The sequence below is a fragment of the Clarias gariepinus genome, unplaced genomic scaffold (assembly GCF_024256425.1).
Source record: "Clarias gariepinus isolate MV-2021 ecotype Netherlands unplaced genomic scaffold, CGAR_prim_01v2 scaffold_33, whole genome shotgun sequence".
NCBI lineage: Eukaryota > Metazoa > Chordata > Actinopteri > Siluriformes > Clariidae > Clarias > Clarias gariepinus.
Window position 1 is genome coordinate 413,631 of NW_026521000.1, and position 26,213 is coordinate 439,843.

Genomic DNA, 26,213 nt, shown 5'->3' on the forward strand with positions numbered 1-26,213 from the left:
GGGGCGGGGCGGAGCAGCTGCGGTCCTTCTTTACCGCCACCTAGTGGCCGAAAGCTGAACAGTCCACAGTCTTGCACTATATTTATATAAATTATTATTTTGCACAAAACAGCAACATTTAATAAAACACACAGCAGTGCATCACAAAAGATTAAACGTAAATAACACAACTGGAAATACTGTATATTCAAATAAAACACTTATTGTCACATACACAGTAAAACACAATGTGATTACAAGCATTTCACTGCATATCGCACTGTGTCTGACTGTGTATGTGACAAATACAATTTAAATTTGAATTTGATATGCAGTGGAATACAACAGCATGCGACCTAAAAAAAAGGATTTCTCGACAAGAAATTAACTGGAGTACAATTAAATTAAAAATGTAATATTCCAATTATGTAATAAGATAAATATCTTTTTTTTAAAAACAAGAAAAAACAAATTAAAGCTGAAAAATGTACAATATTTACAGGGCTGCCAAACAGAATAGTTATAACACAAGAAGTGTATGTAACATAAGTGTATAAACTAGGGGTACATTAATATAGAAATATAAAATTCTAACATAAATGTCAAATCCTAACAGCCTTTATGAATAAAAACTTAGCAATTATAATTCAAATTCAAATTTTACTTGTCACATACACAGTCATATAGTACGATATGCAGTGAAATGCTTATTTTCTTTATTATACAGATATAAATGTATTATAAAATATTTATTCTCCTCCTTCTTGTAATCAGAACCTAATTTAAAAGAATGTATTTGAAACTCAGGAAACAAATGTTGGATGAAAACAAGAATATCTGACTAAAAGTTTTCTGTGCAACCCCAGGTCCAAAGTAAACTATGTGACGGAATAATCTTTATATAATAAATAAAATCCTAATACAATAAAGTTGCGTTAGAGAGTCTGGGGTCGTGCTGTAGAGTCGTGAAATCATGCGCATGCGCGGTAAGGCGTCGTAAAACCTCCACCGTGCACGCGGATACCCGCGTAATAAACAGTGCGTGACGTCGCACGCAGGCCGTGCGTCAGTGCCCCAGCGTGCGTTGTTCTCGCGCGCTCATTGGCTCCCTGCAGCGTCAGCACGTTAGCACGTTAGCATGTCGGCGGCGCTCGCGCGTGTGACTGGCCGTAAAGCAGCTGGCGCTGCCGTGAGGCGTTGAGGTTCTCCCGAGGCCTATAGACCCGAGCCGGAGCGCCAGGGCACTGACGATGAGACCCGCAGCAGCGCAGCCGAACCTTCGCGTTTAGTCCGCAGCGCTCCGAGCTCGACACCATGATCATAGAGAACGTGGACGCGCTGAAGTCGTGGCTGGCTAAACTGCTCGAGCCGATGTGAGTGAGAAACTCTCTGCAGTGTGACATTTTTAACTCCTGTTAGCCCTGGCTAGCTCGGATTAGCTTGCTAATCTGTTAGCATGCCAACTACTCACAGGCTCGAGGGTAAAGTTAGTCTAACTGTAGGCAGCGCTGTTAGCATGGAGTCTGTGGGAGTTTGGTCATGTTACGGAGCGGTTTTCCTCGACACTCCTCCCTCAGAGTGAGCACTTTACCTCAGACAGGGGCTGACTATGCTAAGCTAACTGTGGGCTTCATGGGGAGTGTGCAGCACTGGTGTCTTCACAACAGCTTTCACTTCATCCAGGCCAGAGAGAGAAGTCTCCTATAAACACTGTTCAGTAGTGTTGAGGAGCTGAGTGTGTGTGTGTCAGTGTGTGTGTACAGGTCAGATCTCTGAGTGTGTGTGTGTGAGAAGCTCTGGTCTGAGGTGATCATGTCTATGTTTCAGGATTTATTACTCCTATTCAAATCCCAAATTCTGTGGTGTTCGCACCGACATAAACAGACATTGGAAATATGAAAATAACCCCCCGTTTGTGTTTTTTGTGCAGATGTGACGCAGATCCTTCTGCTTTGGCGAACTACGTTGTTGCTTTGGTGAAAAAAGACAAACCTGAGAAGGAGCTGCGGGCGCTCTGTGCCGATCAGCTGGACGTCTTCCTGCAGAAAGGTAACGTCGAATTCACCTTCTCTACAGCCGTGAGTCTCACACAGTAAATACCAGCACAGATATTACAGACTTTAAGCTAAATCTCTACTGAAATCAGAACCTGACTGATGTATGAGTGTCTACAGTATTACTGGTTTCTCTTGCGAGAAAGAAACCACATCATCATAATAGGTTCTTCTCACTAGTTGTGTCTCTCTGCTCGGTACTTCAAACTTTTTGATAAAACAAAAGAAATAAAAGAGTTTAAACCCTGACACAGCGTAAAAACCCAGGTTCTCCACTACGACACCACTGAGCTGTTTCCTCACTGTGTGAAGTTTTTAGTCCATGTCTAGACCAATATTACCATCTGAGAAATGCTAATGGTTTAAAAGAAATAGTTGTCAATAATGATGGGATCTGAGGTGGCTCAGTGGCATTGAACTGCAGTTCTGAAGGTCCCAGGTCCAAAGCCCTGCACCACCAAGTTGCCACTGTTAAGCCCTTAGGCTTTAAACTTCAAACTGTGATATTTAACTAATAAATGTACCATTTTGTATTCTTGGATAATAATCTAGAATGACAACAAAAATAAAATAAAGTGAATTCTTGAGTTATTGACAAATCTACATAAATTCCTGACTATGCCTCATGATTTTGATTATGTAGTTGTGCGGCACTAAGATAAATAATTAAAGAATCTCTGAGTCTACGACTGTGAGTGGAGTCATGAGTTTACATCATCACTATGCTTCTGTACAATGCCTGCCTTTATAGTTTGGGTTTTAAAATAAATGTAAAATGATTTTTTTTTTTTTTAAATAACTTTCTGTGCTTTGTTTCTGACAGAAACCACTGGCTTTGTGGAGAAGCTCTTTGAATGTCTCACCACCAAAAACTACCTGGGAAACCCACCAGCTAAAGAAATTCCTAAAGAGGAGACAAAAGCTCCCGCTCCGAAGCCTGCCGAGAGTGAAGAGGTGACGTGTGAGACTTATCACATCTAAAACATATTGCGCATTTACACATTTAGCAAGTCAGGAATAAGAATTTTGGAGGTGCACTCACACACGCACACACCTGGCAGAACTAACAAACCGAGCGACAGTTAACAGAAAGTGAGAATAGTGTTAAACTCTCACTTTAACCCTGAAGTGATGAGAATAAACCATGGAGGTGGTGGACAGTCCTGAGAAACTCACCAGATCGACTTTATATTTCCACTTATTACACTTTGGAATACTGTCTTATCAGCACTCATCGAACGTCCCTATGTCAGAACTAACTGTTGTATAATTTAATTTAAGTTAAACCCAGATGGTCGTTAAGAACAGCAGAACTAAATCCGAACACTGTGTGATGCAGTAATGTTATGGGTGTAGATTTTACAGCACATCTGTGCCGTATTTATCAGTGTAGCTGATAAATACTGTACCCATAAAGTGATGAAATAACTTTACTTCACTTCATATTTCACTCTGTGTTCAGGCGGGTCACGTGGAGGATGAGAAGGAAAGCCGGAGAAGGCGGAGTCCACTGAGGAATCGTCCAGACTTTAACGAGTCGAGGTAAATATTTTCTCATGTCCCCATGCAGGTGTAGGATTATTAAGGGCTCTTACACTTATACACTTTTATTTACTTTATGCAGTGTTCATTGATCTAGTCGTGTTCTGTGTCTCAGGGATCCATGTTCAGGGGGTGTTTTATTTTAACATTTTAACGATGGAGTTCATCATGCATTTGTGATATAGAGTCATAAACTATGACTGAGTACGCGTTATAGCATCATGATTAGCACATGGCTACATGAGCTCATGCCTGTGATTAGCAGAAGCACCATATGAGCCTTTTGGGGGCGGGTCTTTGTGTTCATATTAGTGCTGTCAAAATTAGTGCGTTAACGCATGCGATTAATTTGAAATATTTAATGCATTAAAAATTTTTTTATGCAATTATCGCGGTTGCAGTTTTTTTTTGTTTCCTGTTGTGGCCGACGTGTGTTCAACGTGCAAAGAAGTATGGATAAGACCAAGGAAGGACTTTTAGACAGAAAGTTTCAGTATAAAACTCTGCCGGATGGTTCTGTGGATAAAACAAAAGTAATCTGTACATTTTGCAAAGCCGAATTTAAATACCAGAGAAGTAATTCGTCTTTGACATATCACTTAAAAGCAAAACACCCCACCGAAACAATCTCTACAGGGCCTCGCCAATGTAAATTGCATTGATTGTTTTGAAATTCAAATGACACAAATAGCACATACCTGTGTTTTTATTTCTGTAATAAATATGGCTTTCAAGCCAACAGTTAATTTGGAGAATATTGATGGTTTATTGCAGGTATGTTGTTTACATGAGAAAATCTGTGTTACAAGTTAAACAAAAATTCCAATAAACAATCATATTTGAATTTAAATAGTTTCATTGTCTTGAGTTTACATTAATTATTTACATTTACATATCAAAAAAGTTTCAGTCTTTTAATTGTGATTAATCACGATTAATTGCAAAAAATGTGCGATTAATTAGTTAATTTTTTTTAATCGATTGACAGCACTAGTTCATATACATATCTATCTGCTCCTTCCATTTAACATCTGTAACCTTTTTTTTTTTTTTTAACAGATGTTACCTAATGCGCATTTAAACTCGTAAGGAAGCTGGAGAATAGATGATGGGGCAGGGAAGTCAAATGTACATGTAAATAAGGCCGTGTGCACTGGGTGTTAAAGTGAGCAGGGTTTTCTCACGCAGCCTTCAGTGGCTCACTTATTAACTGTTTATAAATCATGTGTTAAGTGTGTGTAGTGTGTAAAGCACATGTACATGAGATTGTATGTGTTGAACAAAGTAATGTTTAGTAAATCACTCCTCTGTGTAAGGATTTGTGTATTTACACTGGCGCGCACACACACACACCCAATTTATCTGGTAAAAATGTGTTTGAGGCGCGTCATCACATGGTCAGTCCAGTGTTTGCCCCAGAATTCTGTCTGTAGCTGGTGTGAGGGGTTTGTATACACACACACACACACACACAGACAAACACACATGCTTCCTTAAATTTATTATTAAATGTTCCTACAATAACAACACACTAATTAAGGTGCTCCAGTGCAAATATGTAAATTGGCATGCACTTTACTTAAACTAAACAGTGGGATGGGGAATCTTTCTTAGAAACAAATTAATTTGTGTCACAGTGTTTAGATTGTTGAGCTTCTCGCTTGTTTTCTTCCTCTTTTTCTCACACTGTTTTGCTAACACCTCTTCTCCAAGCGACCGTTGAGAGTCAGAGTTTAAGAACTAATAGTATGTCTATACAGGAGGAGTGTGGCTTTTGAGTGTCGGCGATGTATGGGGTGGTACAGATGTTTTATAATGTTATAAGCTTGGCTCTATGTTCTCGTTAGGCCTCCTAAGTGTTTGCTAATAACTTCTTTAAAGCATCTGGTCTTAGAAGCACCAGATTTACAGCGTTGTGTCTAAGTAATTTATCTGGGTTAACTTGGATGCGTTAGTTTTGGACAAGTTTGGTCAGAAGTGTTCATGAACGCCACGTGGATTCGGCCTGTCGGATCATCAGCAGTCCTTCTTTATGAGGTTAATCATGTTTAGAGTCATTTGGAGTTTGCAGGGAGAACAGGGGCTGCTCATATACTGTGTGCGTGTGTGTTTGTGTACAAGAGAGTGTATAAGTGAGTGCAGGGAGCGGGTTAGCTAATTGAGGAGCTGTACAGTTAAGATTTTTCTCCAGCTTGTAGCTGTCAGTGTTGTTTTTGTTGCTAATCAGTTATTGAGTCTAATCAGTGTAGCTTACTGTAATTACTGACTGCAGTTCTCACAGCTTTGTGCCCCAAGTCTCCTGGGATTGCATCCAGGCCCCTGCGCCCCTGTAAACAGGATAAAGGGAGAAACAGACGATGAGTGGGTTTTACATTTACGTAACATTAAAAATTTTAATTTATTGTGAAGGTGGACATTTAGACTTGTTGTAGTCCATGTTGTTCAATAAACAGTACCATGAGCAGGCTAGTCAGCTTTTTAAAAAGAAGTCGTTTACCCTATATGGCGATTTGTGGGCGTGTCTGCACATGTACAAGTCATACATAGCAAATTCTTTTATGTGTATGTTTTTACACAAAACTGCACCGTTTCACACACACTTTGCTGAAGAGATCCTGGTGATTTTCCTGCACATCGTGTTGATCGTTTCAAACAACATGATTTCAGACCCGACCCAAAACGTGAACCCATCATTGTGTGTCTGCGTGTCTGTTTTTCCAGGACTCGGGACGACCGGCGGAGAGACGAGCGCAGACGTCGGGAGCCTGAGCGCCACGGGAAGAGCGGCGAGATGTACAGAGAGCGGGAGCGAGAGAGGAACGACCGGAGGAGAGCAAACTCACGAGGACGCAGCCGCAGCAGGAGTCGCAGCCGCAGCAGCAGCCGGGGGAAGAGCAGAGACCGAGAGCAGAGACGAGGTGAGCACGTGCACGCACGCGCGCGCACACATCTAAAGCTACATTTTAATTCGGAAAACTCACCTGAGAAAACACTCAGTATCAGATCATAACTTTTATAGCTTTCTACACCCGTGCGTGTTTTTAATTCCACATTAACACTTGTAGTACTGCCGAGTAATATAACGCTTTTGAGTAGGGTGATATCTCATTGTATTGTTTACATTTGAATGACAGAAGTAGTATTTATTTCCAAACTTTTTTTTTTTTTTACAGAACACAGGTCTAAATTCGAGCAGGAGCGGAAGGAGTCAGAGCCGTATGCTCCATTATCATCATCGGGTCCTTTAGGAAAACCTCAGCAGCAGCTGCCACAGCTCCCCCTGCTCCCGCTGCCCCACCCTCGCTCTCCATTCCCCCCCTCGGGCAGTCCCAACATCCCCAGCGCCGTAACGGCTCACCTCCCCGACAGCACCACTGAGAACTGGACCACTTACTTCTCTAACCACGGCGAGGGCAAGAGCGGCACGCTGAAACACCGCTGCCGGGATTACGACGGTAAGGGCGATTAACTTTAAACCATCATATTAATATTTAACAAGGTGAATGATGGAGATCGGACAGCTTGTACCATGTGTTCATTCAGACTTTATTTATTTTTCTGGTTTAGCAGAGTTTAAACTTGTGTTTTTGTCTTTTAGAATGTCACAGTTAATGCATTATTCTGGGATTCTGAGAAAATATTATTTGACAGTGTTATATTTTAGAATAATGTGAATCTGACTAGAAGCAGCTGGTGTTAAAATGTTTTTTTAATAGATAAAATATTTTATATAAACAGTTTAAATGTACATAGTTTTAAAATTATAATATATATTTTTTTATTCTAAAAATGTTGTTTAAGTGTAACGCTGCTGTGTTGCTGGCCATTTGTGTGAGAATCTGGTTGTGTGTCGGAGGTGATTGTCTTGTCATGTCGCCCGGCTCTAGTCACTCCAGTGCAGATTAAATCTTTTACATATCGAAATGTTTTAATTTGTCTTCTGAAGTCCGTGTAAAGAAGTTATACACGCTGCATTTAAGAGTAGCCCACTTGTTTTCTGAGCTATGTGAATACTCTGTTGTTTATTTAATTTACATTTTCTCATTTGCCTGATGCTTTTATCCAAATTAGCGTACATGCAACACTCGTCACGGGCCGAGCAGGTGCTTGAAGCGAGCTCCGTGGTGGTGCTTGGTGTTCAGTGAGTCTAAGTCTGTTCCAGGGAGACGTTTGTGTGTGTTGTGTTGGCTCGGTGATGAGTCTGGTGACCCACTGCTGGAGAGTTTTGTAGTCAGGGTTCTCCGGGGCCGTGTCCCAGTCAGGGGCGGTCTCAGAGGGACTTTTCTAAAACAGTAGTGTGTATATTTACCCTGCAGTCTCTTGGGAACGCTTACACACACCACTGGGAGACGACTCAAATCATCTGATGAGGGAATCTGGTGGCCTAACTAGGCTGTATAATGAGCTCAGTTTTTAGTAATTGTGCTCACAAACACCCGCTGCTGTGATCTCTCTCTCTGTGATGTGTTTTAGTCTGTAATGTGCAGATTCATTAGTGTTTTAATCTTATTTATATAAATTATAAATATATATATATTAGTGCTGTCAATCGATTAAAAAAAATTAACTAATTAATCGCACAATTTTTTGCAATTAATCGCGATTAATCACAATTAAAAGACTAATTATTTACATTTACATATCCAAAAAGTTTCAATGTAAACTCAAGACAATTAAACTATTTAAATTCAAATATAATTGTTTATTGGAATTTTTGTTTAACTTGTAACACAGATTTTCTCATGTAAACAACATACCTGCAATAAACCATCAATATTCTCCAAATTAACTGTTGGCTTGAAAGCCATATTTATTACAGAAATAAAAACACAGGTATGTGCCATTTGTGTCATTTGAATTTCAAAACAATCAATGCAATTTACATTGGCGAGGCCCTGTAGAGATTGTTTCGGTGGGGTGTTTTGCTTTTAAGTGATATGTCAAAGACGAATTACTTCCGTGGCATTTAAATTCGGCTTTGCAAAATGTACAGATTACTTTTGTTTTATCCACAGAACCATCCCGCAGATGGTTTGTCCATACTTCTTTGAACGTTGAACACACGTCGGCCACAACAGGAAATTTAAAAAACTGCAACCGCGTTAATTGCGTTAATTTTTTTTAATGCGTTAAATATTTCAAATTAATCGCATGCGTTAACGCACTAATTTTGACGGCACTAATATATATATATATCTTTATATTCACATTCTTTTAAAATATCTAAATTATTTTATATACACACACACATACGTTATATATATATAATGTATGTGTGTGTGTGTATATAAAATAATTTAGTTTACTTATAAAACCTGCCATTAAATGTATTTACATTTTTTTTTCCAGAGAAAGGATTCTGTGTCCGCGGTGACCTTTGTCCTTTCGACCATGGCAACGACCCTCTGATCGTGGATGACGTCGCCCTGCCCACCATGATTCCCTTTCCTCCTCCGGTCATGCCTCCTGCCCGCATGCCCCTGCCCCCTCCCCCCATGGCCGAGCCCCTCCCCATCATGCCCATGCCGATCCCTCCCCACGGGCAGCCCCCACCACCAGGCATCTACCCCATGGCAGGTGAGTACACGGGTACACAGCTAACAGTGAGCTCTCCTGCTAAACGACTGGCCAGTGATACACTTTACACCACCGTCACTCAGTTTACACTGAATTATGGAACAATATCACCACCTCACCTGGTAATGAAGGAAATAAAACAGACTCAGTTATCTTAGTTAAATCCTTTTTTTCTTCTTTCCTGTTGGACTTTTAGTAAAATGTACAAACTTGTTCAGTCTCATTTTCTTTACGTTACAGATCCGACCTCTGCGTAGTATTTGAGCAAACAGCGCATAAAAACAATGTATATTTTTCCTACTTTACACATGGCTTTATACACACTTTTTGCACGATTTGTCCCACTGTACACACACACACACACACACACACACAGTGCTCACGAAGACAGGTGATTTCTGTATAGAGCTGAATCAGGTCTTTTTAGTACTGAAGTGTGATTCAGTTTACCATTTTGTCCCATTTAGGACCCCCTCTAATCCCAGCCAGTGGGATAGAGGCTCCGCCCCATGCACGGACGAACACCTCCTCCCCTCTGGCTCCGCCTGGAGTAAACCCACCTCCTCCTCCACCTCCTCCTCCTCCTTCTTCTTCCTCTGCTATTTCATCTGCTTCTCTACATCCTCAGTATACTCTGTCTGAATGTAAGCCACTGCTGCCGTCTCTCTTTCATCCTCTGCAGTGGTTTTAACTTTCAGCTTTGCTTTCTTTTAATGGATAATTTACTCTAAACTCGAATAACTCCTGTTGTTCAGGAAATATTTTACAGAGATACAGATATAAACATAACTTGGACAACAGCTAAGAAGAATTTTTTCATAGTCTAAATTACCCCTCAGCACAGGTGTTTTCTTAGATCAAATGTTGTTGATTAATTTTATATAACGGCACCTTTGACTATAGTTTCTCCTGTATCATAAATCACAGGATTATATTTATTTGATATTGGAATCTTATGGTTTCTATAGTATCAGAACAGACAAAGAAAATGTTTAACGAGCAAATTGTTAACACTATATGGTTAGTGTTGAAGTTTTTTCTTCACATATTATTGGTTATTAGAGAGAGTTTAATTTAATACTCACTCTGCTTTTAAACAGTCTTTCTGCTGTAATGTATTTGGTTTAATCTCAAATTACCTTGCGCTGCGAAACTGGAATTATAAACACAGTGCAGATGTTCAGAGTGAAACATCTTCATAAATGACTAAATTACTGGAACAAATAAAGCTCTCTTGTTGCAGGGGAATGGTGTGTGTGTGTGCGCATGTACATACACCTAAAAACGTTATATTTTCACCCCTGACAGTAAACAGTGATGACATGCCTCGACCAGTAGGTGGTGTAACATATTAGTTGGGGATGTTCTGCTCTGTATGACTGAAAATACTGAATAAAATTAAGAAATTGAACAGTTTATAATTGTAAGGTTTATCAAAAAGCTATATATCAAATTTATCATTAACAACTAAATTAAATCTTGTTGTGTAATTATGGCAGACATAATTATTTAACTGTTTTTCTTTTTTTTTTCTTTGAATCCACAGACAGCTATGATCCTGAAGCGTATAATCCAGAGTCTCCAGCCATCACTGGGACGGGCCGAGCTCAGTACCGACAGTTTATTCCTCGCATTCAGACCCAGAGACCCAACCTGATCGGTCTCACATCAGGAGACACACAAAACTCCCGAGGTATCAGTTGCTCTGGATAGGCGCCTCTGCCAAACGCTGTGACTGTACCACAGTGTTAAAACATTTTTTTTTTTTTTTTGCTTCTGATCATTCAAAATTTGTATTTAAATATGTTTGTTTTTTAATTAAAAACAGTATTACAGTAAAGTAGTGTAAATTTTTTAAAATAATTTTGTATCTTTTTAGCTGCTAACATCGTGATCCAGACCGAGCCGTCGATAACCAACGTCCCGGGCGGTGACACAAGACACAGCATGGAGCTCGACAGCAGGAAGAGGGCGCTAGAGTGTACAGATGGGCCTCAGGCCAAAAAGCCCTGGGCAGACAAGTAAATGTTCTCTATTTTACATTTATTATATTTAGAGTGTGTAAATATACAAGCAAGATAGCTAGCAAGATAAAAAAAAAAACTAGCAAGATAGCTGCTTTGTGTCAATGACAGTTGTTAAAAGTGCTAAACAAATAAAATAAATTGAAAACAATAAATGGAATTAATGATGAAAATTTAGCTCGGAGAATCGAAAAACCTACCTAAATGGGCAGTTCCACCACTGTAGCTTTATTCAGACCAGTTAGTCAACAGTAGAATACAGTGACCACACCCTACACCACTTACTACTGAGGGAATGAGCTCTACCTCACCGAACAGGAGGCACCCCTATCTGGCGTTATTTGGTATTACTGTGTGGATACATTACATTTACCTTTGGGCATTTCCCAGATGCTCTTATCCAGAGAGACTTACTGAACGTCTGTTACAGGAAATTGTACTGTATTAGATAAAGGTCTATCTTCCTGGCATGGCAGAGGGTCTCACTGGCCACTTGTTGGCGCTGCTGTACTGTCGTAGGGGAGACGCTGATTAAAGATTTTACTGTTATAGATATCAGTACATGTCTCTTTTTTTTTTTCACTGCATGTGCCTTAGCCAATCAGGTTGTGAGATGGTTTTTGTTAATGTTGGTGTTACTGACCGTCCACCAATCAACTCAAACTGCTGAGCTTTTAATTACAATATATAGTTTTAACATGTATAAATGCAGGTGACTTAATCATTTTATATGACTATAAATCCACAAGGAGCGGTCTGCAGGTAACTGATCCATAGGGGTGTTTGCGAGCTCCGGTCATATTTGGGCGGAAAATCAGTTTTATTTTGAAGTGATTATTTATAAATATTTCTGTATTTTAGTTTTGTGGAACTTGTTTAATTGGGCTCGTGTTTAAACACAAAAAAACAAAATGAGAGAAGAATCAGTAAGCAGAAAGGAGTAATTTACTGTTTTTGTTGTGTTTTATTTTTGTATTTTTTTTTTATTAACAAGGCCAAATTTCAACAATCAGCACAAGCCGTCTTTTCCCAAGAAGAACCACTACGTCAACACCAAACTTGAAGTGCGCAAAATTCCACGAGAGCTTAACAACATAACCAAACTAAACGAACACTTCAGCAAGTTTGGGACCATCGTGAATATCCAGGTGACCTTTAAACTCAATAAACAACTATAATAGACTTTCCCTGATTAATACTGTGTCAGGAATTGAACTGTACTGGATAAAGTAAAGATCATTTAAATCCATTTGAGGTTTTGATTAAATCTGGAGGATAACTGGAGGAAAATTCTTTTTTTGTTTTTTTTTGAGAGGTTCATTAATGGTGTTTTCAGAGGAATTGATTTCAAATTCAAATTTTATTTGTCACATACAGAAGTCATACACAGTACGAAATGTAGTGAAAACTTCTTCGTTACACTGCACGGACCCCCGGGTTCCCAAATCACACTTTGAGAACCACTGTTGTGGATCACAGCTAGTAGATTACTGCACGTTCTTTGTCACCGCTGTGATGTTTATGTGAAGTGTGTGCCTGTTCCAGGTGGTGTTCGGAGGCGACCCGGAGGCGGCGCTGATCCAGTACACGGCCAATGAGGAGGCACGGAGGGCGATTTCCAGCATCGAGGCTGTGCTCAATAACCGCTTTATCAGAGTGTACTGGCACAGAGAGAACACGACACAGAACCAGGAGCAAAATGCCAACCAGAGCGCCAGCCTCGGCACACAGATACCCTCCGTCCATAAGGTCAGCAGGATAAGTGTGTGTGTGAGAGAGAGAGAGAGAGAATGATAATGACATCAGTTTGTAATATCGGTCTTTGGTCACGTACAGAGAAGTATCTTCAAATTATCAGCCGTACACGGGAGTCGTGTGCTGGTCGCCCTGGCGTCGGGTATCAGCAAATAAGATCACGTTCATGGATGCCAGTGGCCGACATAGATTATTTTCAGTCTCACTGGGACAGCAGATACAGTTTTGGGACCGATTCAGTAGGTGGCAGCTGTATGTGTGGACTTTTGGAAAACATCACAAAGAATCTGTCTTTTAAAGGAATGTTGTATTTAACGCATTTCATAAATTTGTTAGCGTTAACAGTTCAGGAATTTTTAAAATAATGCTGATTATTTCTTTAGAAAACCAAAATTTTTATGTGTTTATGTATTGTGTGTGTGTGTGTGAGAGAGAGAAAGAGAGGCCATAAAGGTTGTAAAAAATCAGTAAATCCAAGCAGTTAAAAGAAAAGAGAGAAATATTTTTTTTCATTTTTTTTTTTTTTAAGTGATGTCCCTTATGTCTGGTATTTTAATAAATAAATATAAGTTGCCTGCATTTCTTTCTCTCCAGGTCATTAATAAGTCGCACACACCCTATGTGCTGAATAAGAAACCACAGAGTACCTTCTTACCCGGCCCTGCAGCCAGTCTGGACCCGCTCGGTCCCGCTCCAGAGTCCTCATCGGTAAAAATCTTTAATACTCTTGAGTCTTCAGACTGATGTTAAAACTGTATTTCTAACATTCTAAATGTCCGTCTGTTAGTTTGCTGTAGATTCGTAATGTGTGTAACACGCTTCATGTTTAAAGGCTGTTGCTCCAACACCTGCACTACAGAAAGGACTTTACTCACGGACAGTGTTTAAACCTGCACCAAAGGCACTGACCAAAACCGCCAAACCTGGCGAGGATCAGGAAGTTCTGAAGAAGAAGCAGGTGAGCGTTTCCTTTCGCTCTCTGTGGCAGTAACGCAGGTGACGACGTCCTGTTTCTGTCAGTCGGTTTAATCTTATTGTCTCTGCTCTCCTGTAGGAGGCGCTGAAGCTGCAGCAGGATATGAGGAAAAAGAAACGGGAGATGCTGGAACAGCAGATTGGGTATCAAAAAGTAAGATGTAAAGCAATTTTATCTTCACTTTACACACACGCACACAAACACACATACACATTCAGTAAGTGCTGTATACTGGTCAGGGTTGCGGTGTATCCAGACAACTCCGTCCACTGCATCACTGTGCTATTGTGGTTTATTGTGTAACCTCAAATTTAAATAAATTAGAATACGGGTTTGGGTTGAACTGTTGCTCCAGATTCCTGAAGCTGGAGATTCTGTCTGTTACTAACTTTAAAGTTTAATGATTATACAAGTCTCCAGTTTGTGTTCTATCACTAAACAGTTCCTTAATGTGTTAATGTTCCTTAACGTTTTGTGTAAACTCTAGACAAACTCTAGTTGTGTGTGAATCTCAGATGATGGACAGTTTGTGAAATCCTCACACCAGCAGTCATTTCAGTGAGATCTCTGAGCCTTAGTCGAAGCTCTCCACCTCTATCTCCATGATTTTCTTTTCTTTTCTTTGTTTTTTGTACTGCTGCCACATGATTGGTTGACGAGATACCTGTATGATTGTACAGGTGTTGTAGTACTGTTCCAGAGGTGTATTGAAGCTGTTCTGATGGCTCATGTTCAGGGATGTGCACGAGTACTTGATTACTCGAACCCATCAGCGACGATCGCGCAGGAAAATGACAATCGATTTGCTCTAAAAAAACATTATTTTTAAATTAAACTACATTCATTTGTTCTGCTTGGTTATGCCGGTATTTGGGCGGCAGTCTGATATTTGAATGGTTACGGCTGTGAGAAGTTGCGGTCTAGAGACAAGACTGGAGCACAGAGCGCACTTGACGAAAAAACAGGTAAGTGTAAGATGTGCAGCGCCACACTCATCTACAACTCCACGACAAGTTCGATGCGTTCGTCATTTTGCACATAAACACAAAAAAGCAGATGATGCTGATGCCACCACCAGCAGTCAGACGAGCATAAGAGATTTTACCATCAGACAAAAATGCGACAAAGGCAGGGCAGAGAAGATGACTCGGTTAGAAATAACAGTAGAAGACTTGCTGCCTTCTAGTCTTGTTGAGCCCCACTATACTGTCCCATCACGCAGAACGGTCACTGCAAGGGTTGATGCTCTATACGAAAAATTCGCGGGTGGCAGTAACTACGGACTCATGGACTTCGCTAACAACCGAATTGTATATGACACTAACTGCGCTCGCTTGCTCATTGTCACACGTGCCTTCCTCGACAGACTTTTGAAGAGGTCCATTTATAGTCCATCCAAGAGCGGTCTTTACTGCATATTGTGTCTGCTGTTAATTACTCGCCATGGTTCTAGGAGCCTATGCTCTTTGTTACCTATGAGAATTTTAACTCTAGCATTAATCTGAGGCAATTTTACTTCGCTGAGGTATGACCACTTATCGATGTCTGTTGTGGAATGTTTTCCACTGAGACTGGGATGCTCTTTTGTGTGAACACTTTGGGGAGTTCAACAAAGGTGTTTTATTCCAGACCACTAACCTCTAAGTCATTAAGCACTTAACTTTCTATTGTTTCCTTGCGTTCATGGTGCTTAACATGATAAAAAGTTTAATAGCCTTGCTAATGAGTCTGTGCAAAAAGTAGCAGAACTACCTGGGTCCATAAAGGCGTCCATACACTTCTACTATCTTATTACTTTTCTTGAACTTTATTTTAACAGGTATAATGGAGAGAATACAATCATCTCCAGCCCCAGTGCACGCGCTTGATTCATGACTCACTGTAACGGGCAGTGTTTTAACTGGATCAGTTTTGTCAGCTTTTACGATCGCTTGAGCTGTGTCTTGTGCTACAATGTGTAGCGTGCGAGGATGACCACTACTCTTTACTGATGCACCACTACTGTTTACTGTAATCAAGTCTTTATGATTTTTACCAACCTGTTTTACGCCGGTTGCAAAGCTGCTACCCCTTTTTTTTTTTCTTCCATTTTTTGCTTAAGCCCTGGAGGAGATTTGTTGCAGTGTTTATCACTAGATGAAACGTTCAGGTCACCGAAAAGTGGGTTGGACATTACCGTTGCTTCTTGCTTTACGAATTCCATCAATTGCACAAACTTGGCTCTTTATCTCTTGTTTTATTTCAACATCAAAGTACAACGGTTGTAGCAGTTTCTTGCATAAATTCACCGTAGTCACGACAAGTCATTTGCTGTGTTCTGTAGCTTCAGTAGATTACAGTTACAACAACTTATTTTACTGTATCTTTTAGCTTACAGTCTCACGGTCAAAAGCTTGTGTTCTCCACACCTTTCTGTATCTTTCCGTGTCTTAACAACAACTGAACAACTAACGTGCGTGATAGACATGCAGCTACACAACTGTGGGATGATGTCACAGAACAACTTATGAAATGATATCACAATACAAATTACGAGTATAATACTAAATGCTTAAACTAATAAACTCAATGGACTTAATGTATAATGCTTAACTAACAGACTTAATGCTTAACTAATAAATTAAGATGAATAAAACACAACAGATTACAAGAATGAAATATGGCCCTTACACTAACCTTTCATTACATAAATAAATGGAAAATTCACAGCGCAGTATTAAAGACGCGAGGTTTCGAGGAAAGAGACAGCTGTGAACATTGGCAACTACTTGAAAGACGCAACAGAAAACTGGCTGTTAATCTCTGAAAAAGTAATGGCATGTGTGCACGACGACGCTGCCAACATGGTTCTGGCAAATTAAAGTCTTTGGGAATCAGTGCCCTGTTTCGCACACACCCTGCAGCTTGCAGTCAATGAGGGCTTCAATGTGGCATATGTAAAAAATGTAATGGCTGCAAGTAGCCGATTTGTATCACATTTTTACCACAGCACAGAAGCTACAGCCGCGCTAAGGCAGAAACAACAAGAACGAAATAAACCCGACCATAAGCTTATTCAGCATTGTTGCACGCGGTGGAATTTGGTGTGTGACATATTCGAACGTCTTTTGGAACAGTGGTGGGCTGTGTGTGCCATTCTGTCCGATCACAATGTTACAAAACTTCCAGATGCGAGGACACTTGACCTAAAAGATGAATGCTGGGAGACTGTGGAAGAACTGACACCTGTTCTCAAGTCTCTTAAGTGTGCCACAAATACAATGCGCAGTAAGACCCATGTTTCCAGTTCAGTGGCCTATTCGATTACACACAGTCTCATCACTAGACATTTAAACACACAGAGAAGTGAGTCTCCGAGAGTGTCTGAATTAAAAAATGCTGTAGCCGAATCTCTGAAACGCCGCATAGTTGCAGTTGCTGAGGATTAAGCTTTGCGAGACAATCCTAAATCCTGTCAGATCCATACAAAGGAAGCCCGACTCAGCAACGGCGCTCGACACTCTTTTCAGCGAGGACTACGGCATGAGCGATGTTTCTCCACATGACACCGAAATCAAAGCTACGCATCTCTGTGAACCAGGATCCTTTATTGTGGTGGAAAGTAAATAAGTCTCGATTTGCAAAGCTAAGCACCCTTACCCAGTGGTACCTGGCTGTTTCTGCAACTTCTGTGCTCGTTGAGTGCGGTGTTTCCACCTCTGGTCTAATTGTAAATAGACTCCGCACTCTGCTTTCATCTGAGCACGTAGACCGACTAATCTTTTTAAATAAAAATGTCGTCCTTATGTTAATTTTTTTTTAGCCATGCATGGGCTAGCATGCAGTTACTGGAGGTTTCCACATTAAACTTCTACTGCCAATCAGTCGTGAGGGCCGCAGACCGACCCATGTGTTTCCTCCTATCCACGTGACGTCACCGACCATCTTTTCGAACTGCTCGCTCACGCACCGTTGGGGCCAGCGTAACACACTCTGAGGGACAGCGCTATTCACTCCTTTAGCCTGCGTGAGCTCACAGACGCCCCTGATTGGCTGTAGAGTTGTGATTAATGTGGGAGCACTGAGTACATTTACATTTAGGCATTTGGCAGACGCTCTTATCCAGAGCACACATCTGAGCAGTTAAGGGCCGCGCTCAAGGGCCCAACAGTGGCAACTTGGTGGTTGTGAGGTTTGAACCTGGGATCTTCCGAACCGTAGTCCAATGCCTTAACCACTGAGCTACCCCTGACCCTGAGTACCTCTCATCCCTCCCCTCTAAAAGAGTCCGGCCAATCAGCTTTCTCTAGACCTCCGGCTGTGAGAGGTAACAGCATCGCCCGATAATCGAACCAACGATCTCCGGATGATAGGCCGAGCACTTTACCACTGCGCCACTGAGGCCAGGCTGTTTTTGTTTCAAGTTTAAGCAGCATAGTTATATAATGCCGGCTTTTTACCAGGATTTAGCTTTACCGACTGTTCATTTTGAAAGAAAAGTTGTTACCCAATATTAAAGTTTTATAGCTGTGGAAAAAATATTTAGGCTATTTTTATTTTAAGTTTACACAGCCAAATTATGCTGGCTTATAATTTTTGTTAGGCTATGGGCTACTTAACAGTCCTTTGAAGTTATATTAAACAAACCTTTAAAAACCTTAAAAAAAATTTTTTTTGATCCACAGCTGTTGTGATGCTGCTGAAATAACATTATTTTGTTAAAAATAACACTTGAATAAAATAACTGGAAAGCAGTATCATTTGTGTTTTTTTTTAATTTTTTTTTTTTTTATAAACATAGAAAAAGGTAACTGATCAGAGAGAGTGGGTCTGGTGGTGGTGGTGGGGGGTGTGATGGGTTGTGGGGCTTCACTTGCCGTTGTTTTAAAGAAATAGGAGAAGCGAATCCACTACTTAATGATTGACACGGAGTTCAAGCTCACATGCGTTTTGTGTAGATAAATACAATTTGAACAAACATGACCAAAAATGCCCATCCCTACTCATGTTGACCTTATACAGACACTTAACTGCTGTGTGTTTTTTCGTTTGTCAGTCAGTGGACAAACTGGTGTTTATTTTTCCCTTACATATTCTAATTTATTTCGTTTTTTTTTTATTATTCTGTAAATCTCCTTTGTGAAAAAGACAATTCAGCATATTTTTGATGACTGCATTAAAATCTGAAGGAGCTCCAGATAAATCTCTAAATTGTGTTTCTTGTTTTTAGATGTTGATAAATCGTCTGGAGAAGAATCGTGGTATGAAGCCTGAGGAGCGAGCAAACATCATGAAGACCTTAAAGGAGCTTACGGAGATGATCTCTCAGCTAAAGAATGAAATCAGCAATAGCAATGTGTCTTCCAGCAACGCAGCTCAGCCCAAAACCAAAACCGACGTAAGCCGATTACTGTGAGAGTTACAGAAGGACTTGAGTGTTTGCTGGTTGAGTGTTTGTCTGTATCTTGCAGTTATAAGCTGTGAGAGCTGAACTATTATAAACCGTCTAAGCTGTAATTTTTCTATGAAGGCACAGAAGGAGCTGCTGGATGCAGAACTGGAGTTCCACAAGAAGTTGACCACAGGAGAGGACACGACCGACCTGAAGAAGAGACTGGGACAGCTGCAGGTTGAGGTGAGCCACCATCTTGTGTTTATCCTCCGCACCGCATGCTTAACACCCCACTGATATCAGGAGGCTTTAATTTCCTCTACACTCAGCATAGATACATCATAGACCACTCACACTTACTCCTGCTCTGAGGTGTCCTACACCCAATACCGCCTTCTGGTCTGGAGACCCCGAGGCCTACAGCATCACCAGGGCCAGAACCTGCAAAGCCAAACACCAAGTCTGGGGACGGACAGGTGTGTTTTTGAGATGCTAAAATATCTGTTATCACCCAGATGAGGATGGGTTCCCTGTTGAGTCTGGTTCCTCTCAAGGTTTCTTCCTATTACCATCTCAGGGAGTTTTTCCCTCAGCACCGTCACCCTCGGCTCGTTCATCAGGGACGATCTGATCATTCTGATTCACACACATTCAATTCAGTTTTATTTATATAGTGCTTTTAACACTGGTTATTGTCTTATTGCAGATTCTGGGAAATTAAAAGAAAATTTATGGAAGTGTGTATGTGTGAGAAAAATGTGTCTAGATAATAATGAGATCGACCCTGATGAACAAGCCGAGGGCGACAGTGGCAAGGAAAAACTCCCTGAGATGGTAATAGGAAGAAACATTGAGAGGAACCAGACTCAACAGGGAACCCATCCTCATCTGGGTGATAACAGATAGAAATAACATCATGTGTGTTATGCAGCTAAAAGTACAATATAACAAAAGTTCTTTAAATTAACATGAAGTCCAGTTCAGCAAATTCACATTTTACATACATTCCTATAATTTACCTATTGGTTCTGTAAAGCTGCTTTGCAACAATGACTAATGTTAAAAGGGCTCTAGGAATAAAATTGAACTAAATAGAAATTTAACTATCGGTCATCTTCCTTGCCCCAGTAGATAATGGGTTCTGTGTTGGGTTCTTTGTAAGGTCGTGACTACTGTGGGATTTATAAGAGATTTTGTACAATTTGAACATGTCCATGTCGTGCTGATTTCTGCTTGTGTGCTGGTTGGCTGTATGGAGAAAGTTACTATTGTAGCTGTATTTGTATGGTTTGTTTTTGTTTGTTTTTTTTTTTTCATTACTCTTTATATTACAGTAAAACTGTATTTTTCTGTGGAATGTGAGTGTAAGGGATAAAGAAAAACTAAATCTAAAGTGGGTGTGTCTTGACATTAAAGATATTTGCGAAGAAGAAGAACTAATTTTGGGAATGTAAGATGAGTAAGAGAACACATCAATGGATTTCAAACTGTTTGTTCATGCTTCATGTAAAAACTACTGAGCTTTTAATGGGGTTCTTACAGGTGTGTCAGACTGAGCTTGAGGTAACATATAGGTTTTGTTTCATCACAATCAGTCCACGGGAAGAGAAGATGTGCTACTTTGAAATGGAAAACGATCTTGTATCATTAAAAAAAAAATTAACCTTTTAAAAAAACATTAGAATTAGCATACAGTCCCATCTGTTGAAAAAAAAAACAAAAAAAAAAACAATGAGTCCAATTAAAATTGATAAACACAATCTCACACCTTTATTCAGCACTTTATAGTAACGTAAAAATTTTTAATTTCAAAATTCAACAGATGGCACTGTGACCCGTGCTTACCTAATGGTGGCGCTGTTTTCTATTGTTGTTTTGGCAGCTTATTGTTATTTCTGTTATTTGTTATAATTTCTTAATAATGAATGATTAAGTAAAATCTCTAGAGCTTCGGTCTTTGGGTCACTTATGAGAAATATAATGCAAAACAAACATTATCACTTAAAATGTAAAGTTCTTTATTGTAATTTATAAATAGAGTAACGATTAATCATTAACACACTCCTGTGATGTTTTATTTCCGCTCTTACACTGCCACACAGATAACTTTGACTCAACATGTTCGTGTTGAAGCTCAATCAAAGTGTGTGTGTGTGATTATTTTAACATCATTCACTGCTGTTTTGTGCGGTTGTGGTGTCTGAGAATCCCTGCACAGCTTCAGCTTTAAACACGTTTCCATCCCAGGCTCCTCTTTAGCTCTAATACACGTAATCATCAACAGGCGAAGCGGTTAGGGCTGCTACCCGGAGGCCGAGCTAAGCCACCACTGAGCGCGAGTCGGGGCCGAGGCCGAGGCAGGGGGAGGAGCGGACGAGGCAGAGGAGCTTCCAGCCACATGGTGGTAGATCACCGGCCCCGCACCCTCGCCATCCTGGGAGTCACTCAGGAGGAGAAGGAGGAGCTCAGGCCGCACTTTGTGGTAAGAAGCAGCGCTTTAGCTGTGAGAGAAAATACGAGTGGACTTTGAGTAAATAATCACACCTGCTCTCTGCTCACAGAAATTCGGAGAGATCGAGGAGCTCCGTGACCAAGACGCCAACAGTGTGGTGATGACGTTCAAGACTCGCAGCGAAGCAGAGAACGTAATGCCACTGTTCCTCTGTGAACATCAATCTTATTCACTCGTGCATGATTAGATTAGATTTAACTTTGTCATTGTGCGAAGTTACATGTACAGAGCCAATGAGCTGCAGCTAACCAGCAGTTTCCTCCGGGTACTCCGGTTTTCTCCCACAGTCCAAAGACATGCAGGTTAGGTTAATTGGCCTTCCCAAATTGTTCGCTGTGTGTGCACGTGTGTAGATAGTAATATGCAGTACAGAGTGGCCCATAAGTTTTCATACATAGAAAAAATATATATATTTTTTAATAAGGAACAATTTATTTATATAATATGCTCTTCATGGTTACTGTTGTTCATTCCATGTTTTCAGTAAAATTTTATTGCAACCATGTGACTCTGAAACATAAAAAAATATATATTGCATTGTTAACTAGGGGGGACATTTTACTTATATATATATATATATATATATAGGGATAATATTAACCTATATAACCCTCAGTTGGTTATGTGAATCTGTTTAATAACTGTTTTTAGACATTTAATTTTTATGAATGAAGGACATTTTGTTTGTTTGTAGGCTGCAAATCAAGGTGCAAAGTTCAAAGGGCGGATTCTACAAATCTCCTGGTACAAACCCAAAACCCCGTCAGTCACCACTGAGCCTGAAGAGGAGGAGGCGAAGGAAGAGGTTAACGCGGTAATCACTTATAGTTATCACTCACTTACACTCTCTCACACTCTCTCTCTCTCTCACACACACGTGCACACACACAAGAATAATAATAATAATGCTGAAAGGCTGCTGTGTTTCTGCAGGAGTCGGTGAGCCCTTTTTTGCTGCCGGAGGAGGAAGAGGAAGATGACGATGAAGATGATGATTATGAGAGTCGCTCATGGAGGCGATAAACAGAAGATCAGACATTTATTGCTCTTTTTGATTGTCTAAAGTAAAGCCTTTTTAAGAAGCTTATTTAAGTCAGTAAATCTTTGTTTTCAGTATTTTTTTTTTTTTTTTTTTTTTTAAAGAGTTTAAGGTTTCACTGAGACGGACAGTTTGTCTTTTTGGTCTTTTTGGACGGTCGAAATGAACGTGAGGTATTTAGAAGGAATGTGTTGTACTCTAAACCCTCAGCGTAATTTATTAAACTCTCACTTTTGCTGAGACTGAATTAATTAACTGCATTTTGTTTCACTGTGATTGACACCTGACAAAGACTTTTGTGACTACTGTGAAGATTTGTGGAATCTGATCTAAATGAGAGAGAGAGAGAGAGAGAGAGTGACATTAACCCAAACAGCTTCATTATTTCTCATCGATCTTTCAGATTTGTGGTGCCACTTGATGTAAATATAAACTCTCTCTCTTGCTGTGTGTGTGCGCGCGTGTTCACAGTAGGTTTTTTTCCCCTCCGAGTTGTTTATTCATCTAAAAGAGCTTTAAATTGGAGTCTAACACATTATTATTCTTTGTAAAGAACATGTTAACGATGGTGTTTTAAGTGTTAACAATTTGATTTCTATCTTTTTTTGGTCTTGGACAGCTAAATTTTTACAAGATTTCTGATTTATTTTTTGTACATTTTGTAAATGGTTGCAATAGTAATGACTGTTTGCTTAATTATTTTAGCCATTAGAATGAATGGCACAACGTTCAGATCAATCACTCACATGAGTGCTTAGATTTTTTTTTTTATTTTATTGTAAAATAAAAAAAATGCTGCATATAGAGGACATGTAGGCATTAGGAGTTAAATCTCCTATTGCTTTTGGGAAATGTCAGATTTAGAGTTGTCAGATTTCAGACAGAATAAAAATCTTCATCGTTTGTGTAACTGTGCTCCTACACCATGGTTGTGTAAAACGTTTACTGTAAACTGGATCTGAACTTTATTATTGTTTATATATTTGAAGCTTGATAGATGTATTTTCTTTTTTCTGCTTGTAAAATGGTTTTCACTCAGTTACCTATTAATAAAGACTAAGGAATGGGGGGAAAGATTGGGTCAAATATGACCAGAACAACCACAGAAAAAAAAAAAAAAGAAAAAGTAAGGGGGAGGGAAAAGATTTGATGATCCATTCCAAAAATAACCTTCTAAAAAAAGTTGTCCAGTGTGTTCTTTCATTTAATTCAAGAAGTGAATGAAGGGGGGGGGGGGGGGGACAGAACAGAAGAGAGTCTGGATGAATGTCTTCCTCGATCCCTGAGAGACGGTGGGACGAATCGCCAGGGGTGAACAGCAGTTCGGTTTTACTCAGATCGAGCTTCAGCTGATGAACTGCCATCCAGGATGAGATGTCTCCCAGACGTGCTGAGATCCGGGTGGACGTCTGAGTGTCTTCCTACTGTATCATCTAGACAAGAAGCAAACCATTGCCATGCTGTTCCACAGATTCCAAGGCTTGTAAGAAAAGATAAAAGAATCTTGTGGTTCACTGTCCGTCAAACGCAGCCGACACGTCCAGGAGGATGAGGACAGATTACAGTTTAGTTGATCTAGCAGTTTGGAGCTTCTCAGTGACTGACAGGAGGGCGGGCTCTGTGGCCTGTGTCACTTTGAATCCAGATTGGTTGGGATCATTAAGAGATAAAGAGACATTTGGCTGTAAACAGTTCTTTTAAGGAGTTTTGGAAATAAAGGACAGAAGCGATACCGGCTGACACACATGGAGACAGACACATGCTGTTAGCGTTTAACGCGTCCTTCAGGGTTCCTGTAACTTAATCATGAAACAAATGTTAAGATTTTAAAGGGGTAATTTCATTAATATTTCTTCTTTGTTAATTCATTATGTAAAATATAAAGGTTAATAAATAAATGAAGAATTTTCTTTTGGTAACTGAATCTACACATTACATGTACAGTTCTGCATATGAAATTAAATGATGTAGATTTACATAAACCTGTTTGTTTCTGTAACAACCTTTCAGCAGCGACCTCGTTTCCCCTCTCGTCTGTTCCAACTCCTCAGCATCAGCACCTCCTGATCATCACCTCCTGATCATCTCTCATCATCTGCACCCGTTTCTCACTGGCTCAGGACTTAAGTTAGATGTTTTGATCCTTGAATGATTTAAAGGTCACTGTGTGGCTTAACAAACACAAACACACTCCTCTGAAATGGCTCAGGTACAGGGACTGGAGTGGACATGATGCAGAATTATTTTTTCTGCACGAGTCAGAACCAGGCCGGGTATAAACCATGTGACTGTAAATCAAGATGAGAGGCTGAGTGATGAATGAGCCATCAAGGTTCTCCTTTTAAAATATTCATGCGTTGAAATGTTACCCAGAGCATTTCTGGAGCGGGTTCGGCTTCATCATACAAACTGTATCATAAACTGGATGGTGAACATCACGGCTTGTTGCTGAGAACTTCATTGTTTGCTGAGGAAGCCCGTGTCAATCAACATAATGAAAAAGAAAATGCCAGTGAGGTAACGGATGCTCGCCTCATTGCTGGTGAATAATTGATGGTGCGTTGGACAGAAGAACGCGACGGATCAGGTGGAGAGGCCGCGGCCGCGCTGAGCTCCAGTCTCTCCACGTCCAGCCGTTACACTGAAAGGACACGGGGGGAGGGGGGGTGGGAGCAGTGACGTGCAGGGACATTCCGTGGGGTCGCTGCTCCAACCTGAGGTGTGAAGGTTTCATCCCCCCATCCATCTGCATGAAGCTCAACTGTATCAAAGTTAAATAACCAATAATCACATTTAAATTTGTAAATGGTTTTAGAATTGAAAAATTTATAACTTTTAATAACAGCTAGTATAACACTGATCTTATTATAACACAATATTGCAGATCTAGTTTGGTGTAAACAAGTTTAAACAGCAAAATAACATTTGCATCTTAATGGTAAAAGCCTCGTGTTCCCTCGTGTACCTGGAGAAATATTTTATTTTTTTATTTACAATTTAAATACATTTCACCCAACTTCTTTGTGTCACTTCATGAATTGTAAACGGTTTGGATTTTGTATTTGTTTATATTTGAATCACAACATTCGAAAAAGAGTAAAAGAAGTTAAATGTATTTGTTATATCGCTGATTTCAGTCTCTGGTTAAAGCCGTCCTCTCCTTACACACACACACACACACACACACACACGATTAATGCTAAATCTTCATCATCACAGTTAACATTAATATCACTGTTTTGTTGTCAGGTGTAATGAGTTTAAACTTTATTTATTTATATTAATGAGCTGAAGTGATGACTCCGGACAGCAGAGAGTTGATGATGATAAATAATAACCTGCATCTTTACTCTTAATAAACCCAGCTGTGTATTAAAATAAAGA

The 26,213-nt window shown here is 40.1% G+C and overlaps 1 protein-coding gene across 2 annotated transcripts; it reads left to right on the forward strand.

Moving 5' to 3' along the window:
* The first annotated feature begins 1,104 nt into the window (after positions 1-1,104).
* rbm27 (RNA binding motif protein 27) lies at positions 1,105-23,648 on the forward strand. 2 transcript variants are annotated; one of them, XM_053490832.1, is made up of 21 exons: positions 1,105-1,352; positions 1,910-2,028; positions 2,857-2,987; positions 3,496-3,575; positions 6,297-6,493; positions 6,749-7,030; positions 8,925-9,152; positions 9,620-9,796; positions 10,699-10,845; positions 11,032-11,173; positions 12,171-12,324; positions 12,722-12,925; positions 13,526-13,639; positions 13,764-13,889; positions 13,986-14,060; positions 19,117-19,284; positions 19,417-19,521; positions 21,563-21,760; positions 21,840-21,923; positions 22,485-22,604; positions 22,724-23,648. In XM_053490832.1, the coding sequence occupies exons 1-21, from the start codon at positions 1,294-1,296 to the stop codon at positions 22,811-22,813; spliced, it is 3,000 nt and encodes a 999-aa protein (XP_053346807.1). In that variant the 5' UTR covers positions 1,105-1,293; the 3' UTR covers positions 22,814-23,648. The 2 variants fall into 2 exon arrangements, with proteins under 2 accessions (XP_053346807.1, XP_053346808.1); XM_053490833.1 differs by lacking the exon at positions 9,620-9,796 and having other exon boundaries at positions 1,107-1,352.
* The last annotated feature ends 2,565 nt before the right edge of the window (positions 23,649-26,213 follow it).

What these genes read in the sequence shown, in the direction of transcription:
- rbm27 (XM_053490832.1), top strand. Translation starts at nt 1,294, where the DNA reads ATGATCATAGAGAACGTGGACGCGCTGAAGTCGTGGCTGGCTAAACTG. An exon ending in CCGCTGCCGGGATTACGACG is followed by an intron (nt 7,031 to 8,924) that starts GTAAGGGCGATT and finishes TTTTTTTTCCAG; the next exon opens with AGAAAGGATTCTGTGTCCGC. An exon ending in AGACACACAAAACTCCCGAG is followed by an intron (nt 10,846 to 11,031) that starts GTATCAGTTGCT and finishes GTATCTTTTTAG; the next exon opens with CTGCTAACATCGTGATCCAG.